We start from the raw sequence: 25291 nt of genomic DNA, 5'->3' as shown, positions 1-25291 counted from the left end.
TTTTCTCAGCGGTGAACTGGCTAGAACCGATCCGAACTGTCCAAAAGCGGTTGCCTCAAGAACGCAGTCTTTGTTGTCAGTGGTTCGATCATCAACAGTACAACACAGCCTCGCGCCACTGATATGAACTCCTAAACAGGAACTGTGCGGAACAAACTGGTCGTCGATGTACTATCACAGATCTTATAAAAATGACCGAGGCACGAGGTGTTGGACGGCGTATACCAAGTGTGGTTTAAGTTGTAAGTACTGGCCTTCTGGACCACAATTAACTGAGCTTGCGCTTGTGTGTATGTCGGTTGTCGCTATGCAGTGAAGTGATGCGTGCTACATGGGGTCAACGGTGATCTGCATCGTAGCAGAGCCATTCCCTTTGTTATGACAGCTGAAGGCGAGATAGAGCTTAATGGGTAGAGCTTATGTCTGCTAAATTTCAACGGATACAGGATTTTTATCCAATTGCCTTGTTAATTAACAGGCAATATCCTACTTCATTTGAAATAAAAGACTCATTTTTCGATTTGCCGAAGCACTGAGTATATATACTGCATTACATTGGCTGTGCTAGATGATCATGCAAGCGGTTTACACATTTCTTACATAAGCCATTTTTTTTATCATTCTGTGATCTGAAGCACATGTAGCAGCATCATCCAGCAGCCATGTGAATGTTAATTGTGCATAAGCTATGGTTAATGCAAAGCTATATATATCGTTTGTTTCAGAACTTTTTTCTTTTTGTCTGATGGTTGTTGATACTGTAGAGACCATTTAATACAAACTTGCATCTTTGAAACAATTGACCTAATTCAAGTAAGGATGTGCTAAATATATGGTTAATGATCCGTGTTTGTATTTGATAATACAATATACAAACGCTGAGTATGTAGAACTCTGTGACCCTTCACCAGCTGGGATAGGAGGTCAAAGGTCAGAGTGTTTTGTATCAAAATAATGCTTGGCTTTACAGAGCTGGGTATAGCAACACCATATGCACCTACTACAATACCATATTAGCAGGAATTAAGGTGTGTTCTGCCCACGCATGCACTTTTTACCACAATATCATGTAAGATAAATGTTTCCACCCAACCATAAGTGCATGCACTATACAAATGTAAATTATTAAAATTGGCAAAGACTAGAAGTTAGAGGATTTGTTGTCAGGTACATTAATAAAGTAGTAAGATACAGTGCTTTTCTCCAGGTTCTGAATGGTCTACTCTTCGTATTAACCATTGCTGGCTGGGCTGTATGCTTAACCACCAAAAAAAAATACAGGGTTCTGGTCTTAATCTTTAAGAATGTCTTTCTAACCAATCGTAAAATTTTGGTATTTTTCATAAAGTGTAAATCTCTGTGATAGCCTCTGAGAGCCTTTATGTCTGTGGATGAAGTACATTCAGTATCATAACCAAATTTTTATTGGCCTGTAAACCATGTTTTCATTTAAATTACTTTCTGGCTTTTAACACAGTTTGATTAGCATGGGTGCCCAACACATATGATGGCTCTGTGGATATTGCAATGTACATTAACCTGACCTGTACATATCCCTGCACATGTAGGTGTTGAATATCGCCAGTGAAATAAATGAATCACTGATGTGGACAGTGTATACAGTGTTTTACATATGCAGGCAAGTGTACATCACACATTTTAACAACGTTCATAAGCTTAAACAGTTTTTAAATACGCTGGAATTTAAACTTGAATATCCCATCATGCTGATCATCTAAACTCTATTTTTGTACGTCATGTTGTCAAATTTAGTTTGCATTGGATTTTGTCTGCTTCAATGAAGATTGCCCATTTTTATAAGCTTAAATTTCCGAGCAGTAAAGGAGAAATATGTACTAAAATCTATATCAGCTCTCTATCACTGAAACAAAGGTCTGTGTACCGCATATATCACTCGGAATCAAGCAAAATGTCACTTGAAAACAGCTAAAATTAATTTGAAGGTGAAATACGTACATTGTGTACTTCATATAGTCATGTAGGAATTGTGGAAGTACCTCAATTTTGGGAATGGTTAGTTCCTGTCATGACTAAGAATTCTTTCTGCAAAGAGTACGACGTTAGTCCCCAAGCACTCGCTCACTCACTCTTTCTGCGAAGAGCTAGGAGTGGCACAGAGAATGGGCTTTTCCATATTGATCAGTATAGGTACATACAACTGGTTCAGACAAAGTGTTTCACTATGATGATGCAAGAGAAAATTCCAGAACATTCCAGAATGTGAGGGTAGAAAAGCATGGGTGTGGATGTAAGATATGCGCCTGCATGGTTTATATTCCTCCGCCAGCCTTGCGTGCATGAAACGGTCAGTCAGTGCATTCGGTTTGACCCTGGGTCACCTCAGTGGTAAGTTCTTGTAATCTACAGTCATTCTGGTTATACCGTGGCAGGAGGTGAAGTAGAGCAGTGTGGGGAAATCCCGATTAATAAAGGATATACATTAAAAATCTGTTCTGACGTCAGCACACGTGCTTTTGTAGAACATTGACCATGTGGGGCTACACTGTGGCAAATCAGCATTGTATAAAAGGTACAGAGCTCTTCTTTTGTATTAGTTCATTCAGCGAGTTGCATTAGACATCAGGAGTCTTAAGTCACGCCGTAAGGTTTAAAAGCTGTCAGGTTGGTGAAATCATCTTAAGAGTGAAATTTTGTGTAAGTATACATTTACATGTATATGTATCTATACATTTATGTGCCTCCAAACTGCTGTAAATTGTATAACCCATTTATGTTTTGATCTCACAGCACATGTGAACACATGTGCCAAAACAGGATTTTACATAGGTATACCATACCAAAGATCTTTTCTTTTTCCTTCATGTTACGCTAATTGGCCTAAAATTTCACCTAGAAAAGTGCATTCTAAGAGGCAAGTAAATGTCATAAATGGCACTTTTGGTGCTGAAACTTACCATTTTGTCAGCAGGATGTCACCCTGCCTTCCAAACAGACCTCAAAACACTTTTCACAGATCAGTAAGATTCAGTTTCAGGCAAATTGTATACCTTTTGTCATGTTCGAAATTTTGGTTCATTTACCATATTGTCCCCCACAGATAACTCAAAGAGAAGGGTGTTCCAAACAGTTGTTACAAGGATAACATTATTAAACTACATGTACAGTGCTTGTTATATACAGGTCATAATTAACAAATGTCTTAACTGGTGGCTTTTGTAAAATGGTTAATAGCCATGTATTCCTTATTTCTTGTTTTATCCTGAAAAGAAAAAAAAAACAACAAAATCAAGGTTTATCGTATTAATTTGATAAAATCCATCTGTCACATTTTGGTTTTCATGTCAACTTGTCCAAGTTCTGTTCAGTTTTGATCAAATTTTGTGTGCAGTTTAACTCTTGTAACTTCTGATCAAGTTACATACTGATATCCAGTGATTTTCTTGATTCTGATTTTTGTTGGTTTTCATAGAATGACTGCTTCAAATAGGCCTATTGTCTAATTTTGATCAAATGTTATGTGCAAATTCATTTTAGGGACCCCTTGGGTGAAGGTTGCAAACCTGTTTGATCAACATATTGCATACATGTATTTAGCATTGAATATAAATTCTTGGATTGCTTGTTTTTTTTTTATTATTTTTTATTGTTTTGTTTTTTTTTTGTGGAAGGGAAAATCACTTTCCACCTCCTTCTAGAACAATATTTATCCAGGCAAGTATCCCTGCTATATCCTCTGCACACATACCAGTATTTGAACTCTATGGCAGTGTTCAAATTCAGGCGTTGGTAAACATGCTTGTGTCAGGGCTTGCAGACTTGCAGCTGGGCTCTGATCCTAGGCCAGTGGTGCTGTTATATATCGGTTGCAGTCAGAGAGTCTGTGTTTACAAGGCTGGCCTTATTGATCAAGGCTCTGGCCAGTGCCAAAGCACCTGGTCTCTATACAACTCGCCTTCTATGGAATAGAGGTTAATATTGGTTGGGCAGTATAGCCTTGGTCAGCAGTTAGTATTGACAGGGCAATTAACAGGTCTGTGCTGGGTGCCTATTACACTCAGGATATCAGCTGCTTGTCAGCTGACCCAGCCAGGACCACAGCAGAGATACTACATAACCATAATGAGGTTCCTCTTTTGAAGGCTTCTGTTATATGATGATGATGTGTTAGACTGGTTAGTACACACGGCACATTATATAGCTTGACTTTTATCAGAGCGAAGCAGAAGTGCAGTTTTAAGTGGTGCAAGGATAGATGTATGTTGCTGACCAGGACTGAAGTCAGGTGTAAAACCTCCCCGGTTCTGAAACCAGCTTCAAGTGTCATTTTGTGGTCAGACAATGCTAATGTGCATTTATAGCAGCAGTAATTGATGCGTGACTCATTGTATAGACAGTGTCTACCAGTATGATTGATGCTAGATCATGCTCATTCATGCATCTTTAGGGTTCACAAGGTATATCGTGCGGATATGGCAGTCCTTAAGTGTATGAACCAAAGTATGCAGTTACTGGAAAGTTCAGTGTAGGTATCATAGAATTAAGGCAGAGGAGAATAACCGCATGTGTCTGATTAGATGTCTATACGTGTACCATATATTTACATATATATATGCATGTATACAGTTACTCTTGTATCTCATGTATGTAGGCCTACAGTGTGAAAAGCTTTTGTGACCTTAACTAAGATTTAGTGCAAGAATACTGCTGTGATGTGTTTTGCGTTATATTCTCTACCAAATGGCAAAGTGGCAAAGCTTATTTTCTTTGTTTCATTTTTTTTTTCTTTTCTTTGTTGTTGAATTCAGTATGCTTAGGTTTGACAATTATACATAGTGTAGCTTTTAGTGGTGGAGTGAAATATGTTAGCACGGAGAACATAGTCAGTCCCTTCTTCAGTACTATTGTTATTACCTTGTCTATAATTCAAGGCACCTTCATATATCTAAGTGGCATCTTTGTTACAGTGCATTAAAACAGGTGTTCTTTGAAGTCAAATCCTTGTTTTAGCTCACATTAAACAAAGTCTGTGTAAGTCTACTATATACTAACTGCCAAGCTTAGATATTGAGTGCTAAAAGAGGGAAAACTTATATATATATATATATATATATATATATATATATACATATATGTAGCTGAAAATTAAAAGAGAATATGTTTTTTTATTCGTATTTATATATTTAAATATTTTATTGATTCCTTGATATTTACTTTTCTCTTTCTTTTTTTTTCCAGATTGAATTCTCTCCAAGGATTCAGCCATTCTTTATAAAGAAGTCCCCTTAAATATTGTGCTTTTCCCCAGTGGGTGTCAGGAGGCGAGATGACGATTACCTACACCCTGAAGGTGTCAAACTCCCGTTTATGCGGATTCTCCAAACTCCTCTTCTACTGGAAGGGCAGTGTCTACAAGCTAGTCTACAAGGAGATGCTGATATTCCTGTCTCTCTATTACACACTCAGCATCATCTACAGGTGTGCGCTATCAGAAGACCAGAAAAGGTGAGAACTGGCATTGTTATCATAAACTTGCTAACATCTTCACATTTCAAAAACTGTAATTGTTCTCATTTTTGAGACAGGTATAAATAGTGCTGAAAGCAAAGTGTTATATTTCCATCCCATTTTTTTGGAAAGTAAAGATATGGACATGTTGTTTATTACATACACTAATGGTGTGAAAAAAAGAAACAGTGTATTCTGGTTACAGTTACATGTATATTGGCTAAAAGAACCAAAGGTGTCAGACAAGGTACCAAAAATTAGAGGAATTATAGTACGTTGAAAGATTAAAGGCAGGTTTTATCATAAAGGAAACCAATTAATTTTTTGGGCCATTTTCAAGCTTATATTATCATTCCTATATGTTGTATAGAAACTCAATGAGAACATGTAAATGAGTGAAGAGGATCCATCATCTAATGTGTGGAAACCCACTGAAAGCTCATTTGAAAATTTACTGCATTATTTTGTAGTGCAGTCATCCCTAGGTTATGTAATTTTTTGAGGATTTTATTCTTTTATATATTTATATGTATTGAGTCTCTTTCTTGCAAGGCCTTATTTGTTTGTGCTTACCAAGGATTGTTCAAACATGAGAAGGTTAACACATCAGATTACATACAGTACCTGATTATTCTGTCATTTGTGATTTTGTTTGGTACATTTCAGAATTTTTGAGAAGATTGTGGTTTATTTTGAGAGCTTCCTTGACCTGATTCCGTTGACGTTTGTGCTTGGGTTTTATGTTGCAATTGTGGTGGGCCGATGGTGGAATCAATACCTCTCTATTCCGTGGCCAGACAGGTAAGACAGAGTTATCTCCCTTGAGCCTGTAATTTTTAAGCTCAAAGTCCCAGCAGTTCAGTTCAAGAAGAACATAAAGATGAGGTTCACAATATATTGCTGAACTTACAGCAAAATAATTTTTCAAAAACAGACCAAAAAAAAAAATATATATATATATATATATATATATTTGAAGTTTTTGCCTTCATATTGATGAATAAAAACCTTCAGCTCACTAATATTTACTCCTGTACTTTCCTGTGTGTTGCAGATTAATGGGCTATGTAGGCACTTTAGTACACGGTTCTGATGAGAGAGGGCGCCTTATCCGGCGCACGTTAATGCGTTGGCTCAATCTCTCTCACATCTTGGTCATGCAATCCATCAGCATCTGTGTGAAGAAACGCTTCCCAACCTCACAACACCTTGTTGATGCAGGTAACTTACTTTCCAGGGGAAAATTCATATTTATGAAGTTATAGATTTTTTTTAGCTCATTCTCTTGCAGTTCAACAGGTCTGTATTGCCATATGTTTTGTGATACACATTTTTGGATCAACACACAGTGCTGTTATGGTATTGTTGACAGTAAGAGGATATATGAAGCTTATGAAATCATGCATGATGGCTAATACAATGCATTGTCGCCAAACCAGTTTCACAGTATACCTTGACAGTCCAGACCTGTAATTTGAACTTGTAGAGCAGAGAGAGAGTGAATTTTTTTCTTTCTTAACTGTTAATTGCTTCATCTTTATCAACCCAGGTGCTGCTTGACATTGCTAATTATCATGGAACATATGACAATGAATTTTCATGACATTTTGCCAAACTTTGAATAACCTGGATATCAAGAGGTGACAGTAACAACATGTTGAATTCATCACCATCCCAATGAAAATAACAAAAATTAAAGCTAATTTCTACACACTGAGTGAAAATTCTGTTATATTGCACCTCACTTAAGTCATTCAGAAAAATAATTCCAAGAAGAGCAACTCTGCACACTGGGTTGCTTGATGAAACTGATGCAAAATTAGAAGGCTTTTTTCAGTTTCATGTGATGGATATAAGCATACTCTCTGTGTGTAGCAATTTAGGTTTTCTAGTATATACAAATATTCAAGCAAAAGGCTACACATGTATTTAGATACTGATCTGTCGAAAAAAATTCAGATTTATTTGTTGTGGGTATTAATAACTCACATGAAAAGTATGTTTCATTCCAGATGTTTAAACTTATGTTTTTTTTTTAAGGATAATCTTTCCTTGCCTCACATGACTTTGAAGTGAGCCTTTATTTTGGTGTGGTAATGTATCTCATCTCCAAGGGGTTGATTTCACAAGGTTCTTGTATCCCAAGGTAAACTGATTCATGATGAATTCTGAAGCAGAGGTAACTCACTTTGATAGCTAAGTCCTTAACTGTGATTTAAACCTGTCCTCGCCGTGATATGGCTGCAAAATTGCTGATATGGCATAAAGCCTGAATCATTCATTCATTCATTCATTCATTGCTATGACGACAGTAAAGATATGAAGTGGTATGGTAACCTTGGTGTTATAAGCATTCTAAGTGAAATCAATGCCTGAATATAGCCGACACTCAAACTTTGATTTCTTCATTGCCAGCAGTAATACATCATTTTTTTGTTGGTTTCTGCTCATTTAGGTCAGTCGTGCCCAGAGTCTCTTTTGATGACTGCTGCACCAGTAGGATTGTGGATTTTCCCAGTAAAAAAGGTTTATCAACTTTTGAAATATTTTTTTAGGAGAGCAGATTTTTTATTTAATCAACATTTTTTGAGTCACCAACAACATGGATTTTTCCAACATTACAACCTATGTCTTACTTGTTTCACAGAATTGGGCCAGTCTTTTTTTGTTTTACAGTTTAAAAAAAAAAGTTAACTTTTATACCAAGTACTAACACAGTACACTTTGAGTGGCATACTAATCTTTCAACTGCAGAAGGCTCTTAAATTTTTAGCACATGAACATTGCAAACATTTTACAAAGCGTTATGTTTTGAATTTCAGTCTCAACCAAAAAGCCCATTGAATTTATTATAACATTCTTTAATAGATTTCTTTATTTTACTCAAATTTTGAGTGATGTACAACTGCTTTGCCCCCGGGGTCATTTTGACCAAATCTGGCAACATGCATGTTTTGTGTGAATGGAATCTGGTTTGATTTTATATTCATCTTTCATCTGTAAGAACATACCGGGTAAACCAACACTGTACTGGTGCATGGAATATTGAAAAAAAGAGACCACAGTTGACATCAGTGCAAGATATATGATTTTCTGAACCCAGCAAATATTGGCAACTGCCATCCTCCGCAGCCTTTAATCTAGTGTCAGAAGAAATAGCAAAATTGTGCCTATGAGAAACTGTGCCATTTGACTAGTGTAAGGAAAACCTAATTTCAGATCAGTGCTGAAACCTTTAAAGAAATGATATCATTTGCATATGCGTATGCAGTGAACTGTAAAACAGTTTAAACTGACCTTGCTCAAATGTGAAATGTACGGCGTTAAACCCCAAGCACTCACTCACTCAAATGTGAAATGAATAGCAGTGCATAATAAAATATCATGTTCCATGTGTCAAGCTGGCATTGTCTTGCGGTATCTTATGCTTAAACCTAACTGGTAACTGAAGCAAATATTTCAGAGCTTATACTATTGTCCTATGAAATACAAATTGCCTTTAATAGTTTTTGAAGCACTAAGCTTTCTTGTTTTTATGAGGATGTACATCTGCTTACAGCCAACATGCCGACATGAGTTGGGTTGTACTACTGCTTTAGTTATGATTGAGGGCATTGACATCTACATTTTTGTTAATGACTTCACTTGTGAGGCTGTTTGATTGTTTTATTTAATTTCCTAAAGATCTTAATGTCTGATGTTCCTGTCTACAGATCAAGTACTAATGATAAGCTTTTTTGCTCATTTTCAAGGTGAAACTAGGGGGAATGCATGGTTACAGTTTATTATTAGTATCATCAGTTTTAACATCAAATTGTTTTCTATGATATTCATTTTAAAGGTTGTCTCCAAAATTAATACCTGTATTTCTAAAAGATAAATGGGAGTATTATTTTGCCCTCATTTGGAAGTTATTGGAGACTGCCATTAAAAGGAATGTCATTGTTGTGTTATAAATATTAACAATGAAGATCAGGGTTTCTGAATTTTAGAGGCAACAAATATTTATGTTATATTTGAATTATTAAATAATGACAAATTCAGTTTCTCCTTCTTGAAAACTTCATTTTAATATGAAACACTGTTAAATGTACAATTAGTTTATATCATTCAAGCTAGTGATAAGTGTTCAGATGAAGTGAATTAGCTTTAATTGGAAATCAAGAGGCATGTCAATTTTGACTACTTCTGCATTCAGGGAAAAGAATTGACATATGTTTAATTCAACTTTTATCTTATGGTTTGTTTGGAAAATTGTACTCTGATTCCAGTGGAATTTTTTATATGCAGTACTGATTTCCAATTTGAGTTCGTTCACCCATTTTCAAACATTGATCCGAAGCTAAACATTAAATGCATCTTCTTTTAAATAACGTGAATTTTTGAGATGCCTGTTATTTACCCTTTGGGAGAGGATGCGACGTTTCACACTCTGAAACCGCATACTGTCTAAAATTTGCCCAAATAGCCCTCCATGCCCTATAACAGCGTTCAAGAGGTAACATAATATAATTTTACAACTATTTTTTTTTTCTGACCTGGAAACTCTTTATTTTTTTTTTTCATTTTTTTTGCCAGTTTTAATCTCCCATCCCCATCGTTCCAACACGATACTGATCAAACACTATTATTCAAAATTTCAAATCATGTTTTTTTTTTGATCTACATTCTGTTTGGCTTTGTCAGAATCATCGTTAAAGTGCAGTAACTTCTTTTGCTGCTTTTTATATAGGTGGTTACATCAACAACACGATGCACTCAAGTAAACATCCCTCTCAGTTTTATGCATTATTAAGTATTATTTAGCTTTCTAAATTAGACTGTGTGTCATTTTATTTGATCGAAGTGTATCATCTATCAACTGTTATATTACATGATATTATTTTAACATAAATGTGAATGTTCAGCTCTTAGCTTATCTGACTTGTTCAAAGATCACATATGAAAAAGGTTACAAAAATGATTGAGTATGTGTATTAAGGAAATAATTAAAAGTGCTTGAAATAATGTCATAAAAATGAGATGGGTGTTTGCCAATTTCATAGTGATTTGTGTTGAAATGTACATACTTTTGTTTGTCACTTCATTCCTGTATATTATGCACCAAAGACCATGTCAAGTGACAGGGATCAGGTTCTAAGCACTCAGAGCGGGAAGTCAGAAAATTTAAGTGAAGCAAAAATCATATTTTGAAATTTCTTGGAAATTAATCATCACATAATGCTGTGAACCTACTCCCTAAATTTACACTCGATGCTTGTGTAACATTGGACTTGTTGTGCTTCAGATGTGTGAATTTATTAGAAAAAAGTTATTAATGCAAAACTTATCTTTATAACATTTTTTCGAATCTTTTTATACCTAAACTTATCCAAATTTCAAAGTGCATATTTCACTGAAGCCCCCAAATCTCTTGTTGCCAGTTCAACTTACATGTAACTGTTATCGGTGCCTTAAGTTTGCTTTCTGCATAACAATATGGCACAAAATTTTCATTTCATTTTGTTCCATTTATGCTTAATTTAAATAGGTTTTAACTGTACTGCTTACTGTGCTTAATGTACAAGTACATTGCTGAAAATGTTTCAAAAATTAAGTTTATCGCCGTAGACATATCAGCTGCAAGTCATTGCAATATAAGACTAGCACACTGGCAGGTCACCACCTAACTTTTCAAATATAATAGGAAAATTTAGTTTGTTTTAAAAGAAAAATTGAACAAAAAACACACTTATTTATAAAGCGAAATAAAATAATTTGTTGTTTAATTTTTACCATGTGTACATTTGAACAAAACTGTTGTTGTCATATTGTCTCTCACTTACAGTAGTTTCACAGGGGCTATTCAAGTATTACTTACTCCAGGGGTGGGGACGGAGCAGGGAGGGTTGAAGGTGCCGAAATACTGCTGTTTTTATACTATCAATGAATCTCATTTTTTGTCTGGTTACTGAAGGGCTGGTCTGGGAAGGGCATTAAGAGTATTGTTTGCCTATTTGTGAACATAGTACGTGAATGGCCCCTAGCTGACTAGTGTGTGGGTTAACATGCAGGGATTGAATGTTAAGGGATATCCAGAGGAAACTAATTATATGTGTAGTGGATATTGCACTGATATGTCTACAGTTGTCATTATGCCATTGGCTGAGCAGAAAAGCTGTTAACTTTATTCTATTCATGTGTAAGCAGGCATTGATAACAGAAAATGTAATGTAGAAACCGGTACATGGACGTCATCGGCACTTTTTACTATCTCCCTCTTTTACCTGTATCCCCATCTGCAGAAAAAGCATCACCCACAAAAGCAGAACCAACCACCTTGAAATTCTCTCCCCCCTGACCAGAAATGGTGCGTAAACAACTCCGCTGTGTAAAGGTCGAGGCCAGTAGCTAGATGAAGTGGTGGGTGCCATACGTTATAGATGGTGGTACAGTAGACCCCCCACTCTCTCCCTCCTGCGGATCCAGGATTGGTCAAGTTCTCCACTGGGCTTTAAGGGCAGGGTTTTACCGGATGTGACATGGTGCATCTCTCTCTCAGGGTGTAACAGTGTGTGTATATGTGTGACAGGTGAGGTGTAATCACCTCACCTGTTCAGCACACTTGAGCACACCTGTAGGGAGATTGTGCACCTTATCACATCCTAGGTCTGATGACATCCCATGAGAAGAGGAAACTGAGGGATATGCCCACTGAGCACAACAAGTTCTGGGTGCCAACCATGTGGTTCTCGACGCTTTTGGCTCAGTGTATGGAGGAGGGACGCATTAGAGATGAGATTCACCTCAAGACTTTGTTAGATGTGAGTACTCCATTAATATGCCACTTTGATAAAAAAATAATCATAGAGTAAAGGTATTCCATTAAAAGACAGCAAAGATGTTGGATCATTCAGCCAAAGAAGAGTGCTGCTGCACAGCACCTTGCCATTGAGAATGCCGTTTCAAATCCAACTCTTGCTCACTCATGTGTAAGCCAGGTGGTATGTCAGATAGATGGCTAATGCAATGGTTAATTACTTAGGTGATCAGGGGCAATAACTCTTTGAGCCATTTTGAACACAACTCCCTCCACCCATATGCCTCCCTTAGAAAATTCATTGATCACATTACAAAATAAAAGGATCCTCTAGCATGTTATAAATTCAAAGATTAGTTTTAAACCTAGAAAATATTTCCGTACAAAATTTTTTTCTGCTTTTTGAATTGTTTTAATGCTGTAATTATTTGCTTAACAATAATGTATGTTCAATACCTTTAGCAGTTTTTATGTAGGGAATTACTAGTTATGTTGATTATAAACTTCAAGTCATACATAGTTTAAACCATGTAAATAATATTCCCCTATTTCATTGAGTAGAAGAATACTCATTTACAGTCTTCATTTGTACCTGGGGCCTCCGTGGCTCAGTTGGTTAGCGTGCTAGCCCAGTGTAATGACCCAGGAGTCTCTCACCAATGCGGTCGCTGCGAGTTCAAGTCAAGCTCATGCTGGCTTCCTCTCCGGCCACATGTGGGAAGGTCTGAAGCATCCTGCAGATGGTCGTGGGTTTCCCCCGGGCTCTTCCCGGTTTCCACCCACCATAATGCTGGCTGCAGTCGTAAAAGTGAAATATTCTTGAGTACGTCATAAAACACCAATCAAATAAATAAATAAATCATTTGTACCTTAGTTTATGATTTTTCTCCACAGGCCTATCAGAGAAAAAGTAGTTATCTCCTCTTGGTTTAGACCCCCTTTGCCTTCTATTTGGTCTCATTCAGAAAATAGCTCTGGATCAAGAGGAGATAACCACTCCTACCTTAACCTGATTTTGATATTATTGGCATTACTATTTGTAAATTGTTCTTGAGAAGATAAACTAAAGTTTTGAAAGTTTTAAATAATAACCAGTACTTATGTCTTAAAGTTTTTAATGTATATGGCCTTAGTATTTGTAGTTTCTAACAGGGTTTTTAAATTTAAGATTCTTGTGTTTCTACCATTAGCCCAGAGCCTTATTGAAAATGGACCCCAATGTTTAGGACTTTACAGAGTTATGTCCCTGTTTGTGATATATTCCTGTTTTTCACTCTGATAAGTCTGGTGTATCTTGTGGTTCCAAAATTCAAAAAAACAAAAATGTTTTTTCTGTTTTTAGGAAGTCGCAGGTTTCAAAGCAGCCTTAGGCATGCTGTATTCCTTTGATTGGATTAGCATTCCACTCGTTTATACACAGGTGAGTGGCATTTTCTGTAAACCATCACATATATATTAAACCTGTATACGTTGAACAGATCTTGGTTTTATAGGTCTGAAATTAGAAAGGTTCAAGTAAATTTTGACCCATGATGCTGATGGTTCTTGTATTTTCAAATTTTATATTTGAGTCAAGAAATATTAAATTTAAAAGTGTTTTTAATGACTTATAGAAATCTGCCTTAATTAGTACCTAGAAGCTTTTCAGGCCATGTTCAAATCTAGCCCTTATTGGCCTCGGTAGAGCTCTTTACAAAAGTCTGGAAGTTTGTCAGAGCCATGACTGATGGCTGTTGTTGCCACATGTAAATGTATGTATATTAAGGGATACATGAAACGTTTTTATTTCTTCAGATGGAGTTTAGATAGTTGCATGGCATAAAAGTACAGAACAGCTTCACTGCTTTCTTCTTGGAGTGTAAAAATGGCTTTAAACTACAGTTTTGCTAAGGCTCCAGCGTCATTCTGGAAATTAAGTAGTCTGCTGTGGTGATGTCAAAGGTGGCGGTTTTAAAAACAACTTTGTTGGGGGGAGGGTGGGGAGGGAAGAGCCAGAATGAGGGCGCTGGGCTGGTCCTACATTCCCATTATGTTTACCAATGACGTCATTTCCAAATATTCCCGACCATTGATGGAAAATATGCATATTAAAGAAGAGGAGTTATTAACAAATATGAACTATGCCTCAAATATGGAAAAAAAAAATTCTGAATTTTTTTTCGAGCATATCTTGCATCATTTTCCTTAAAAGCATACTTTTCCTTTTGTATTACTAGCACCTTTTTATGTATCCTTTAATCCTGAAACTGACTTGTACATGTTACATGTATGTTATTCACAATTACAGGTGACTACATTGGCTGTGTACGGGTTTTTCTTCGCCTGCCTAATGGGCCGTCAGTACATTGAGCAAGTACCTGATGGAAATCACCCCAGACGGACAGACCTCTATGTGCCTCTATTCACACTCATGCAGTTCTTCTTCTACCTGGGTTGGCTTAAGGTAGGTCTACCATGGTCAATATGGATGTTCATTTTATACGCTGTTCAACGAAAGTGTAGTAATATTCAGGTCTGGTACAGTCAGTAGGGATGTTTATTTACACTACATTGTATCAACAAAACTGGGGATACCTAGTAATGCTCAGGTCTGCTACAGTCAACATGGAAGCTCATTTCCACCATTCAACAACACAGGAGGTACACAGTAATATCCTGCGTATTCTGCTACAGTCAACCTGGATGTTCGTGTATACCATTCAACAAAGCTGACAGATAGCAAGTAATATCCAATATCTTTAGTTAGATAAACAAAGCTGGCAGATAGCTAGCAATGTCCAATATCTTTAATTAGATACACAAAGCTGGCAGATAGCTAGTAATTTTCAATATCTTTAATTAGATACACAAAGCTGGCAGATAGCTAGTAATGTCCAGTATCTTTAATTAGATACACAAAGCTGGCAGATAGCTAGTAATGTCCAATATCTTTAATTAGATACACAAAGCTGGCAGATAGCTAGTAATGTCCAATATCTTTAATTAGATACACAAAGCTGGCAGATAGCTAGTAATTTTCAATATCTTTAATTAGATACACAAAGCTGGCAGATAGCTAGTAATTTTCAATATCTTTAATTAGATACACAAAGCTGGCAGATAGCTAGTAATGTCCAGTATCTTTAATTAGATAAACAAAGCTGGCAGATAGCTAGTAATGTCCAGTATCTTTAATTAGATAAACAAAGCTGGCAGATAGCTAGTAATGTCCAGTATCTTTAATTAGATAAACAAAGCTGGCAGATAGCTAGTAATGTCCAATATCTTTAATTAGATAAACAAAGCTGGCAGATAGCTAGTAATGTCCAGTATCTTTAATTAGATACACAAAACTGGCAGATAGCTAGTAATGTCCAATATCTTTAATTAGTTACACAAAGCTGGCAGATAGCTAGTAATTTTCAATATCTTTAATTGGATACACAAAGCTGGCAGATAGCTAGTAATGTCCAATATCTTTAATTAGATAAACAAAGCTGCCAGATAGCTAGTAATATTCAATATCTTTAATTAGATAAACAGCTTATTGATAACTTTGAGACATCTAATTAAGGAAGCTTGACAAGCTTGAGTCATGATTTAATTGGTCAAATATTCAGGAACAGTTTGACTTTAATGATAGTCCTATTCAATGTTGAGCAAGCTCATTTGTTGTGAATGCAAGTTTATATAGGTGCTGAAATGCCCAGAATACCAGCTTGGCTTTAAACAAATGATTGTTAATAGATAGGCCTATTTTTCTATTCACCTATTTTTTTTTTCCTATGTCCTTGATCATTTGTAGGTAGCAGAAGTTTTGATCAACCCTTTTGGTGAGGATGAGGATGATTTTGAGACAAACTGGATCATTGACAGAAACTATCAGGTAAGGTTGTCCCCATAACTACTGTCAGAAAAAGACTACAAACTAAGATGTAAGACTCAAGGAATTGTTTGAACTTTCTTTTTGATAAAGACAATTTGGATTTTATCAAGAGTTAGTATTTATTTATTTATTTGATCAGTGTTATTTATATATTTGATTAGCGTTTTACACCATACTTAAGAATATATCCGAGTTGTGAAATAAGCAGATTGTAAATATGGCAACTTATATGGCAGCAGATAAAATGGATAGATGATCATGGTTACGTGTATTTCAGAATGCTCGTGGGTCTTCAAGAATTTTATTAAGGTTAACCATGTTGTGTGACATACATACATACATACATGCATGATGTATTTATCTACTGATGGTGTAAAGGAGTTTCTATGGAAACAGAACTGTGAAAAGTAATGAGTAAATAGCATTTATGCTACAAACATTTATTGTTTTTTGTATCTTTTTTAAACACTGAAGCTGAATATTTTAGTCCAGGTTTGAGAAATTTTTAAGATGTTTGTGAAATTTTATGTGACTGTTATATTAATTATAGTCATTCTGTTTCTGTTAAACATGGGCAACACAGAAAATATAGTGTTTTGGGTGTGACAAGATAGGATATGGGGATAAATAGAAACCTCTGATCTGAGATATTTCCTCATCTGTGATGAGGCTTGATATTATGCACAATTATTTTGTCTGACAGGTGGCTATGTTGGGTGCAGATGAACTTTACGGTGATCTGCCCATCCTGGAGAAGGACCTGTACTGGGATGATCTGGAACCAGAGTTACCGTACACCAAATCCACCATCTGTCACAAGAGTGAACCCTTCATGGGATCTACTGCAGACTTCAGGTATGCTCATCTGTAAGATCACCAACAGAAGAAAATGGAGTTGAAACAATGCAAAACGCCTTGTTTTTTTTTTCAGGTCAGCAAAAATCACTGCTTGGCCTCTTCATAAATCTTTTCTATAAATTGCAGTTATACTTGCTACAGAAGCTTTTGTAGGACTCCTGGTTTAACTGTTTTAATTCTGCTACTTTTGATAGTTTCAATAATAAATTCATGTAATTTATTCATCTTACGCTGACATTTTGCAGTAAAATTTCCCAACTGTAAGGTTGATCAGGTCATTCATTCATAGGCCTCATTTACATGGTTATAGAATAAGTGAACTTAGTTTTGTGATCAGTTTTTGAAACATCCATTTAAATATAAATTAGCCGACCTTTTTAAACAGGCAAACACTCTTATCAGTGCACAATATTTAAATTACTGTAATTGCTGTAAGAATTTACTGAAAACAGTACATTTTTAGAGGCAAGTAAGGCGAAAACACATTACTTTTGGTGCTGACATTTACATTTATCAGCATGATAGTCTTACATGTACTCACCAAACGACCTCAGATATATGTGTAAGATTAATAGAACTTGTAGAATCACATGAAATAAGTGACTTAGTCATGGACAAAATTCTATGTCAAATACATTGTACATATTTACAACACAGACACTCAAACATACTATCTATATATGACTTACATTTCAAACAAGAGTGAACAGAAAACTGAGTCGTTGTGATTTGATTTGTAGTTTGGACCCAGGAGACATCGGTAGCCAGATGGTCAACACAATGGAGACTATTCCTGAAAACGTTAAAGTGGATAAGAAACTGGTGGATGTAGCTACTTCCGTTGTGCCAAGTGCCATATCTTCCCCAGCAAGATTCCGCCATTTTCTGTCCAACATTACGAGCGCTTTCAGCAATGAAAGTATTGTGGACTCCCCCACCAAGGATCTCCGCATCAACAGTCTGCATAATGTCAAAGACGGCATCAGAGACCCAATGTTCTACCAGTCGCCAATGCTGCAGCGAGTGAAAAGTAATAGTGTCAAGCGCTCCTTATCTCACACAGACCATCTCAGTCCAACCAAACGTGGCGGATCCATGACACATATGAACTTTACCAGTGCCAGTGACACACAGCCATTCCACACCCCAACTGTTGGGGTGACAATGGCTGATACAGGGCCGAGTCGAGTCTCCGTGACCCCCATGAATCTTATGACAGGAGACTACTATCCCAGACCCCAGACTAGCCATGGCAGTGTGTTATCACTCTGTGTTCCTCATAAAGATACCTCAGTACTCAAATCTTGCCCAAACAGTTCATTGGCCGCACAGTCATCAGCAGTTCAGCATGACAAAGCTGGAGACTTTGCCCCAAGACAGGATCCTCTCAGACATCACATTGTGGGTACAGACTCTCAGCCCAACTCCTCATACCAGCGTTACAGCAGCCTCGATCAGAGTACATGTAACTCTGATTCCCCAGCTATTATTGCCACAAACGATGCTCAGCCTGTGTTTTTTAATCAGGTGCCGGACCCCCCTGACTACGGTAGCTGTACCATGGGTACTGGTGGTCAACAGACCACACCTTTCTATACCAGTTATGCCTCTGTTCTGCGTCAACCTCAGTCAATGTACACTCAGGTAAATGGGCCAATGTTCCACCCAGAGACCTCACTCCCTCAACACACAACCAGCTCGGACGCTATGCCTATGTCCACATCAGACATGCCACCCACAACAGATTACAGTAACTTGAACCATTTGCAGTCTGCGCACTGCAAACCGGTTTGGAGTGAGAACGGTGGAAACATAACAAGTGCCCCGTTAGCATTGACTATGTCCACACCCCCTGTCTTTCCAACATGTGATAGCTCTTCTGTGCATAGCCCAGATGAATCTGACTCTAAAAACGTGCACTGGGCCGATGAGGAAGGTGATCTGCCTGCAGGATCCGAGGCCTCGAACATTGGCAACACGGACACGACATCCAAGCTAATGGAAGGAAAGGCGGACAGTCAAGATAGCATTGACTCCACGTATGACTCAAACTATGACACTGTGAACAGCCAACATCCACTGCTGAATTCCGCTCGCTAAACTCACACTGCTGTTTTGTAGTTTCTTTATTCAGGACGATTAGAATACCACTCCCATGATAAACTGACAAATGTTTTCGTCACCAGCTAGCTGAATCTATTCATGTCATTTTATCAGGCCTTATTTGGACTGAAAAATCTGTAGAAGTTTTAAGGACCTAGGCTTCTGTTTCTGGAGAGGTAGGCTTAATTAAGGGTTGAAATCATACAGAAAAACCAAGTCATCTTTGCTAAGAGATGACTTAACTACTAAGTATGACCACATTGTGTGATAAGGATGAAGTATAACTTACTGACCAAGGTCTTAGGACTAGCATTAACACGAAACTGCCAGGTCAGCATGCATATTAGACAGGTTAATATCCTGCTGTTAATTTGGTTAAAAGGTTAATTTGTCTAAGGGGACAAAACATGAAAAAAACTTATCATTTCTGAGTACCAGTACAGAAATGACTGAAAGGTCCAGGGTATTGTTTTTTTTTTTTTATGCTACCCTAAATTGGAGCCAAGCAGACTTTTGTTTTGTTAGCATGATCTGTTATTGTGGACCAGGAAGTTCAGTATATATGATCAGTTGTCAGACTGCTACCTATTTTACATGTAGTAATTAGTTTGGCTGACCAAATACATGTGAACTCAAGACCATAGATTATAAAAGTTGTTTAGAGCTTTTAAAGGAAAAGATCTCTAAAAAGTAGGTAGGTATCACTAAGTAGAAGACTTAAAACTATGAATCAGTATACTTTCATTTATTTTTCTGTATTTTTGTGAAGAGGGTTAAAGGCTTGCAAACATTTGAATTCTAAGGTGGGCTTTATCAACCACACTATTTTTAGGAGTTTAGGAACTCTGACGTCACAGGAAATTTTTCCAACTTTAATCACGACACTGAATGTTGGACTGACTCTGTTTACCCATGAATGAAAGATTACTGATAAAATATTGCCAAAAATTTCTTCCTTTTGGTGAACATCAGGAAAAAAAAACAGTGATGTGACATCAGAGTTCCTAGATATTGTCAGTATGGCTCGCAAAGCCCACCCTAGTATTAAAATATTTGAATACCTTTCAACATTCTTACGAAAATCTGAAAAAATAAATGAAAGTATAGTTGCACATAGTTTTCAGTTGTCTGTATAATGAACCTTACTTCACATTTTAGCTTCCTATTACTTTAAGTGAAGGACACTAAAGTTCTGTTTGTATGTGTGTTGTTCGTTTACCGTATTCTCAACTAATACCTTCTCTTCAGAAGGACATATGACAGTTTTATTGACCTTCTCCACAGCTTTTGGTGCTCTGTATAAATAGAAGCTAAGATCTCAGACATTCACTATAAAATTGTTTATATTTCAGGAGGATGAATCTCTGAACAAAGCCAGAAGTATTCATATTATATATATATATATATATATATATATATATATATATATTGCAGGTTGCAGGGAATTCTAGTACAGCAATCGTCAACACTTTTTCATGAATGTAAAAATTCTCAACTCTTCTCGCATCTTTTATCACTTTAATAGTGTATACACTTCTAGTGCTATGTTTGTCCATTTTACAAACGCATTCAGTCAATTTAGGTACATGTACACTTCCTGTCTCTACTTGTTACATTGTGTCATTTTATCTTGGTGATACTTTTATTTCATCTTCGTGGAGAATCTCTGCATATGCTGTCCTGTACACCAGAGACAAACCTTGTGCTATTCTAGGTTTACAGATACACATCACCATTATCATATGTACATCTGAAGCCGCCTCTGTGATGAATTTATGTGTTTATTGTGAACCATATTTTTCACTGATTGGACCAGCAGTCATATATTTTTACACAAAGCTTGCTTATATTGGAGTTTTGCCAAAGATATTTGTAAATTTATTGTTTATCCATTGTGATGTGAATTGCTAAATGCTTCTGGTAGGAGTAGATAAATGTCTGTATGTGCCCCTCCATATATCACAGTGACTGTTTCTGCCATGTCTTGCAGTTAATGGGCTATTATATGGGCAGATGGGCGTAGAAAACAAATCTGAAATTGTATTGAGAAGAAAATAAATGGGACTGTGCAATACTTATGATGAAGATTATAGTTTGCACACCTTGTATGCTAGGTTACATTTGAGATTATGAAAAATCTCATCAAAAAATGTCCGGACGGTAAAGGTGGGCTGAAATTTTCATTGAAGAACCAGTCACAGTCTTCCCGCAAAATTGCTTCGCTACTTTCACGAAATGACAGCAAAATGTCTTTGTAACTTAGTCTTTCAAATTTTAGGAAATGTGTGTGCCAGTTAAAGAACTTTTCATAAAATACAAAGAAAACTGAAAGGTTTTATGGTGAAGGTGTCATATATCCATATTATTATTGATATACTGTTTGCTTGAGTCAACAGTTTCCATCTCCATCATTTTTGACCTCAGTTGCACTCTATGCTGGGTGAAGGGTCAGAATCATGATTCTTGTCATTGTTTTACATTATGTAAGATGTGTATGTTTGAGAATGTTAAATCTTTTGTTCGCAGTGTTTTTTTCTTCTTCTTTTTTTTCCTTATTTCATTTCAGCTTGTCTAAAATGGCATGTTTATTCTTAGCAACGACCTTCAAACTACAGGGTATTGAGACCAAAAGGTATTTGATCAAAGCATATGTCTTTAGTTTAAATTAGGTCTGTTTATCTCAGTTTATATATTTTTTAATATACTTGTATGTCATTTTGTATACATTCAAATTATGTAATTTCTTGATCTTTGGTTTGTTAGAACAGAACAACTCTGTTGGTTAAACAAATGAAAATGAGCTATTTTTGCATGCGCTATAGTTTTAGAATGTTGTTTAAGTGCTTTTTCCCCTGTTGAATTAATTTGTCCCGGTGTTCAATATGTCTGCAGGTTTACACTATATTTTATATAGCTGTTCCTGGGATTTAGAATATTTACCACTAATCAAAAGGTTGTTGTTGTTTTTGGAGGTTATGCATACCTTATGTATACGTGAGTATATAAGACTGAGTTGTGTAAGGCTGAGATGGGATACCTGGCTTTTCATAATTAGTAAAGATTTGCTATTTAATTTTCTTTACATATGGATTGTCAATTAAACTTTTGTTTTCATCATCGAATTTTTAGAATCAGGCAGTGCTGCATTTGGTGCTGAACAAAGAAAGCCTTGTGTGTTTTTAACAGAAATCAAAGCCTTGTAATTTCTCAAGTATATTGTCTTCTGGCATGAAGATCATCGAGTTATTGCTGGCTCGAAAAACATTGCTATTTTCATTTGAATGTACATAAAAAAAAAAAAAATCAAATTTTGTCCAATGTATACATTCAACATTTTACATTGTGGCTGTAAAATGTGCTTAGTATGTGCATTGGGCAGTTCTCTGCTCAGTTTTTAATAATTGAGAATGTTGAAAGTTAAAAGCTGATTATAAGCACCTTTAATGAGAAATTAAGGCATGTCATACTTTCGTGTCATTCAGATAAAAGGTGCATCAAGGCCGAAACTGCGGAACCACTTGGGCGAGATACTGGCCTGATTAGCCAGACTGGGTTATCCACACCATCCACTCGTATTCGCCTATGGCCTTTCATCCTAGGCACTTGTATCTTAAGTTTCTTAGTTTGTACTGATATAGGAAGGTATCCTGTTTGTCATTACTGCGTAAATGTCTTCACATACACATGTTTGCTGTGATGTGATTTGAGTACAAGCTATGTTGAAGCATGTCGTCTTCGGTGATTGCGTGGCAGTAAGAATGGTAACAAAGTCAAGAGTGTGCGAACATTTCCCTTTATTAAGTTTTTACACTGTTTGAATTTTACAATTTTCATGTGTCTTATATAGAAGGAGACATGAATTGTCGTTTTACTCATTCTGCAATGTCTTAGTTATCTATGAAGTTTACTTACTTTCAGGGTTGTGTTATACTTAGACTCTAGCTGAGAACACATTTAAACAAATATTTTGTATTTTTTCGATGTATTTTAGTTCGCATGCACGGAAAATAGCAGTTAAAACATTTTATAAGCTATTTTGTGTTGGATTTATAAAAAGAGTTGTATGTGTATATATATATATATATATATATATATATATGTTATTTGGACCACGTTCATGACGGATACATATCCATGCATGTCTGTTACACGGTTCAGGAGTTTACACAAGGTTAGATTGCTCTCAAAATAAACGGAAATGTTATACAAAATGTGAAGGAATGAAACTGTGTTTGTTGTGTGTTAAGAATACTTAAGTTATCTATATAGAAACTAATCCATTACGTGTGTAAGACGTGATTTGTTGGCAGTGTGCGACTCCAAACCACGATATCCTAGTTCAATTCAAGTTTTGAAGGGCACTTTTTAGTCTCCCCACTTCCGTTGTACCTCTGGCTTTGGGGACATTAGCGTTCTGGGCCGCTTGTGAGGCTGTTTGCGTATGCATGTGCATGCAAGACTATACGTACAAATGCATACGATTGTTCGTCATCAGTGATTTGCCAAAGATCGATGCTGCAGTTGTCGCAATGCTGCCACAGAGATGTATATGTAAATAATTCCGTTGATATATCTTTCAAAGTCGGTGTGATACAGGGCATGGTTTCACGCAACAACATAAGTTTTGTCACTTAAGTACGGTGTATGACGTGAAGTGTTCTCAAAACAACTGAAGTCTATAACTATACGTATAGAACTTGAGTTGCTCAAGAAAGTTTTGCGAAACCAGGTCAGTGTTCTCTTGTAATACAGGAGCTCTACGTCATTAGTTTGCCCACAAATCGTCATCACAAAGACAGGAATGAACAATTAAGACTATAAATGCACTGGGTCCGAATTTACTGTAGGCGGGAAAGGTTCAACGTTGCTCTGTTTCCGACATCATTACCTACGATCGAGGTTGCATGATATATATGGATTCACTTCGAATTTAATCAAATGACATGCAGGTCTTCAGATTTTGATGTCAACAAAAATGGTATCTTGACCGGCATATCACAGCCACAATATTTATCTTGATTTAAATATAATTCACTTTTTGTCTACGCCATTTTTTTTCGACAGCAAAATCTAAAGTGCTGTGGTGTGATAAAATTCGCACTTGTGATCGCTGCTATATGTAGGCCCTACACCTAGAGTAAACATCCGGACTTGAGCAATTAAATATTCTGCATGAAAAACACCAAAGTATTTAGGAACCGGTTTATCGCAGCCATACTATTACTTTCACTGAAATATATTTCACTGTAGTGTTTTTCAGAATATTTAATTGATCACGTTTATGAGTATCTATAGATGAGCTAGGTGAAAATCGAAATCTTTTCACCGGCATGTATATCTATATATGGTACACCTCCAGGCTTCTGGTCCCTGGCAAAAACAGAGTTTACGATTATGTTAATCCATGACGATTTAGGGAGCAAACATACCTTTTTAATATATGAGGCATACAGCTATTCGGAAACATATATACATTTGTCAACGTCAAATTGTTGCATCAGGGCAGCAGGATGTTTCGAGTATATATATTGTTTTATTTTTCAGCAATACAACCAATTTCCAACCGTACGTATATATATTATAGAAGTCGGCATTTCCGTGGCCAAGGGGTGAACGCAGCCACTCAGGGGCTTCCCACTAATGCTATCACTTTGAGTTCAAGATTAGCTCTGCTGAGTTCCCTCTCACCATAATACTGGCAACCCTCGCATAAGTGAAATATTCTGAGTGCGACACAAAACATCAATGCTTGGTCCAGAGAAGAACAGGACCAGAATTCTCCAGGCAGTTTCAGAGTTTGCTATCTTCTGGAAGATTTGTAAAAAATTTTCTTCTCTCTTTCGTGTAATTTTAGTTATAGAATACCCTGATATGTACACATTTCGTTGATGACCATACGGTTTTGCCATAAATCAGTCCTATCGGCACACGCCAAATGTCAACCTCCGCCAATCAAATAAAACTTATGCAGAAAAAATATATATTGGCAGATTATATCCCGGGAATATGTCGACACACCGTACATGAAAATTTTTGCCAAGTGTCATTGTTTGTGACCAAAAGATCTGTTGATTTTATGATTTATATCAGCAAACGCAACATAAGTCTGGAAGAGAACAATTCCTTGCATCGACATCATTAAAACATCTCCTTGCTTAAATCCGTTCTAATTCCTTACT

The 25291-nt window shown here is 36.5% G+C and overlaps 1 protein-coding gene across 2 annotated transcripts; it reads left to right on the top strand.

Moving 5' to 3' along the window:
• The first annotated feature begins 95 nt into the window (after positions 1–95).
• LOC135467966 (bestrophin homolog 18-like) lies at positions 96–20484 on the top strand. 2 transcript variants are annotated; one of them, XM_064745928.1, is made up of 10 exons: positions 96–242; positions 5218–5484; positions 6154–6288; positions 6542–6708; positions 12136–12290; positions 13629–13706; positions 14574–14733; positions 16075–16151; positions 16855–17006; positions 17750–20484. In XM_064745928.1, the coding sequence occupies exons 2-10, from the start codon at positions 5306–5308 to the stop codon at positions 19107–19109; spliced, it is 2463 nt and encodes an 820-aa protein (XP_064601998.1). In that variant the 5' UTR covers positions 96–242; positions 5218–5305; the 3' UTR covers positions 19110–20484. The 2 variants fall into 2 exon arrangements, with proteins under 2 accessions (XP_064601998.1, XP_064602008.1); XM_064745938.1 differs by lacking the exons at positions 96–242; positions 5218–5484; positions 6154–6288 and adding an exon at positions 7943–8013 and having other exon boundaries at positions 6652–6708.
• Positions 20485–25291: the final 4807 nt, after the last annotated feature.

Source organism: Liolophura sinensis, chromosome 1 (assembly GCF_032854445.1).
Source record: "Liolophura sinensis isolate JHLJ2023 chromosome 1, CUHK_Ljap_v2, whole genome shotgun sequence".
In the NCBI taxonomy this organism is placed as follows: Eukaryota; Metazoa; Mollusca; class Polyplacophora; order Chitonida; family Chitonidae; genus Liolophura; species Liolophura sinensis.
The sequence above is the reverse complement of the archived record's forward strand: the minus strand, read 5'-3'. Positions and strand labels throughout refer to the sequence as shown.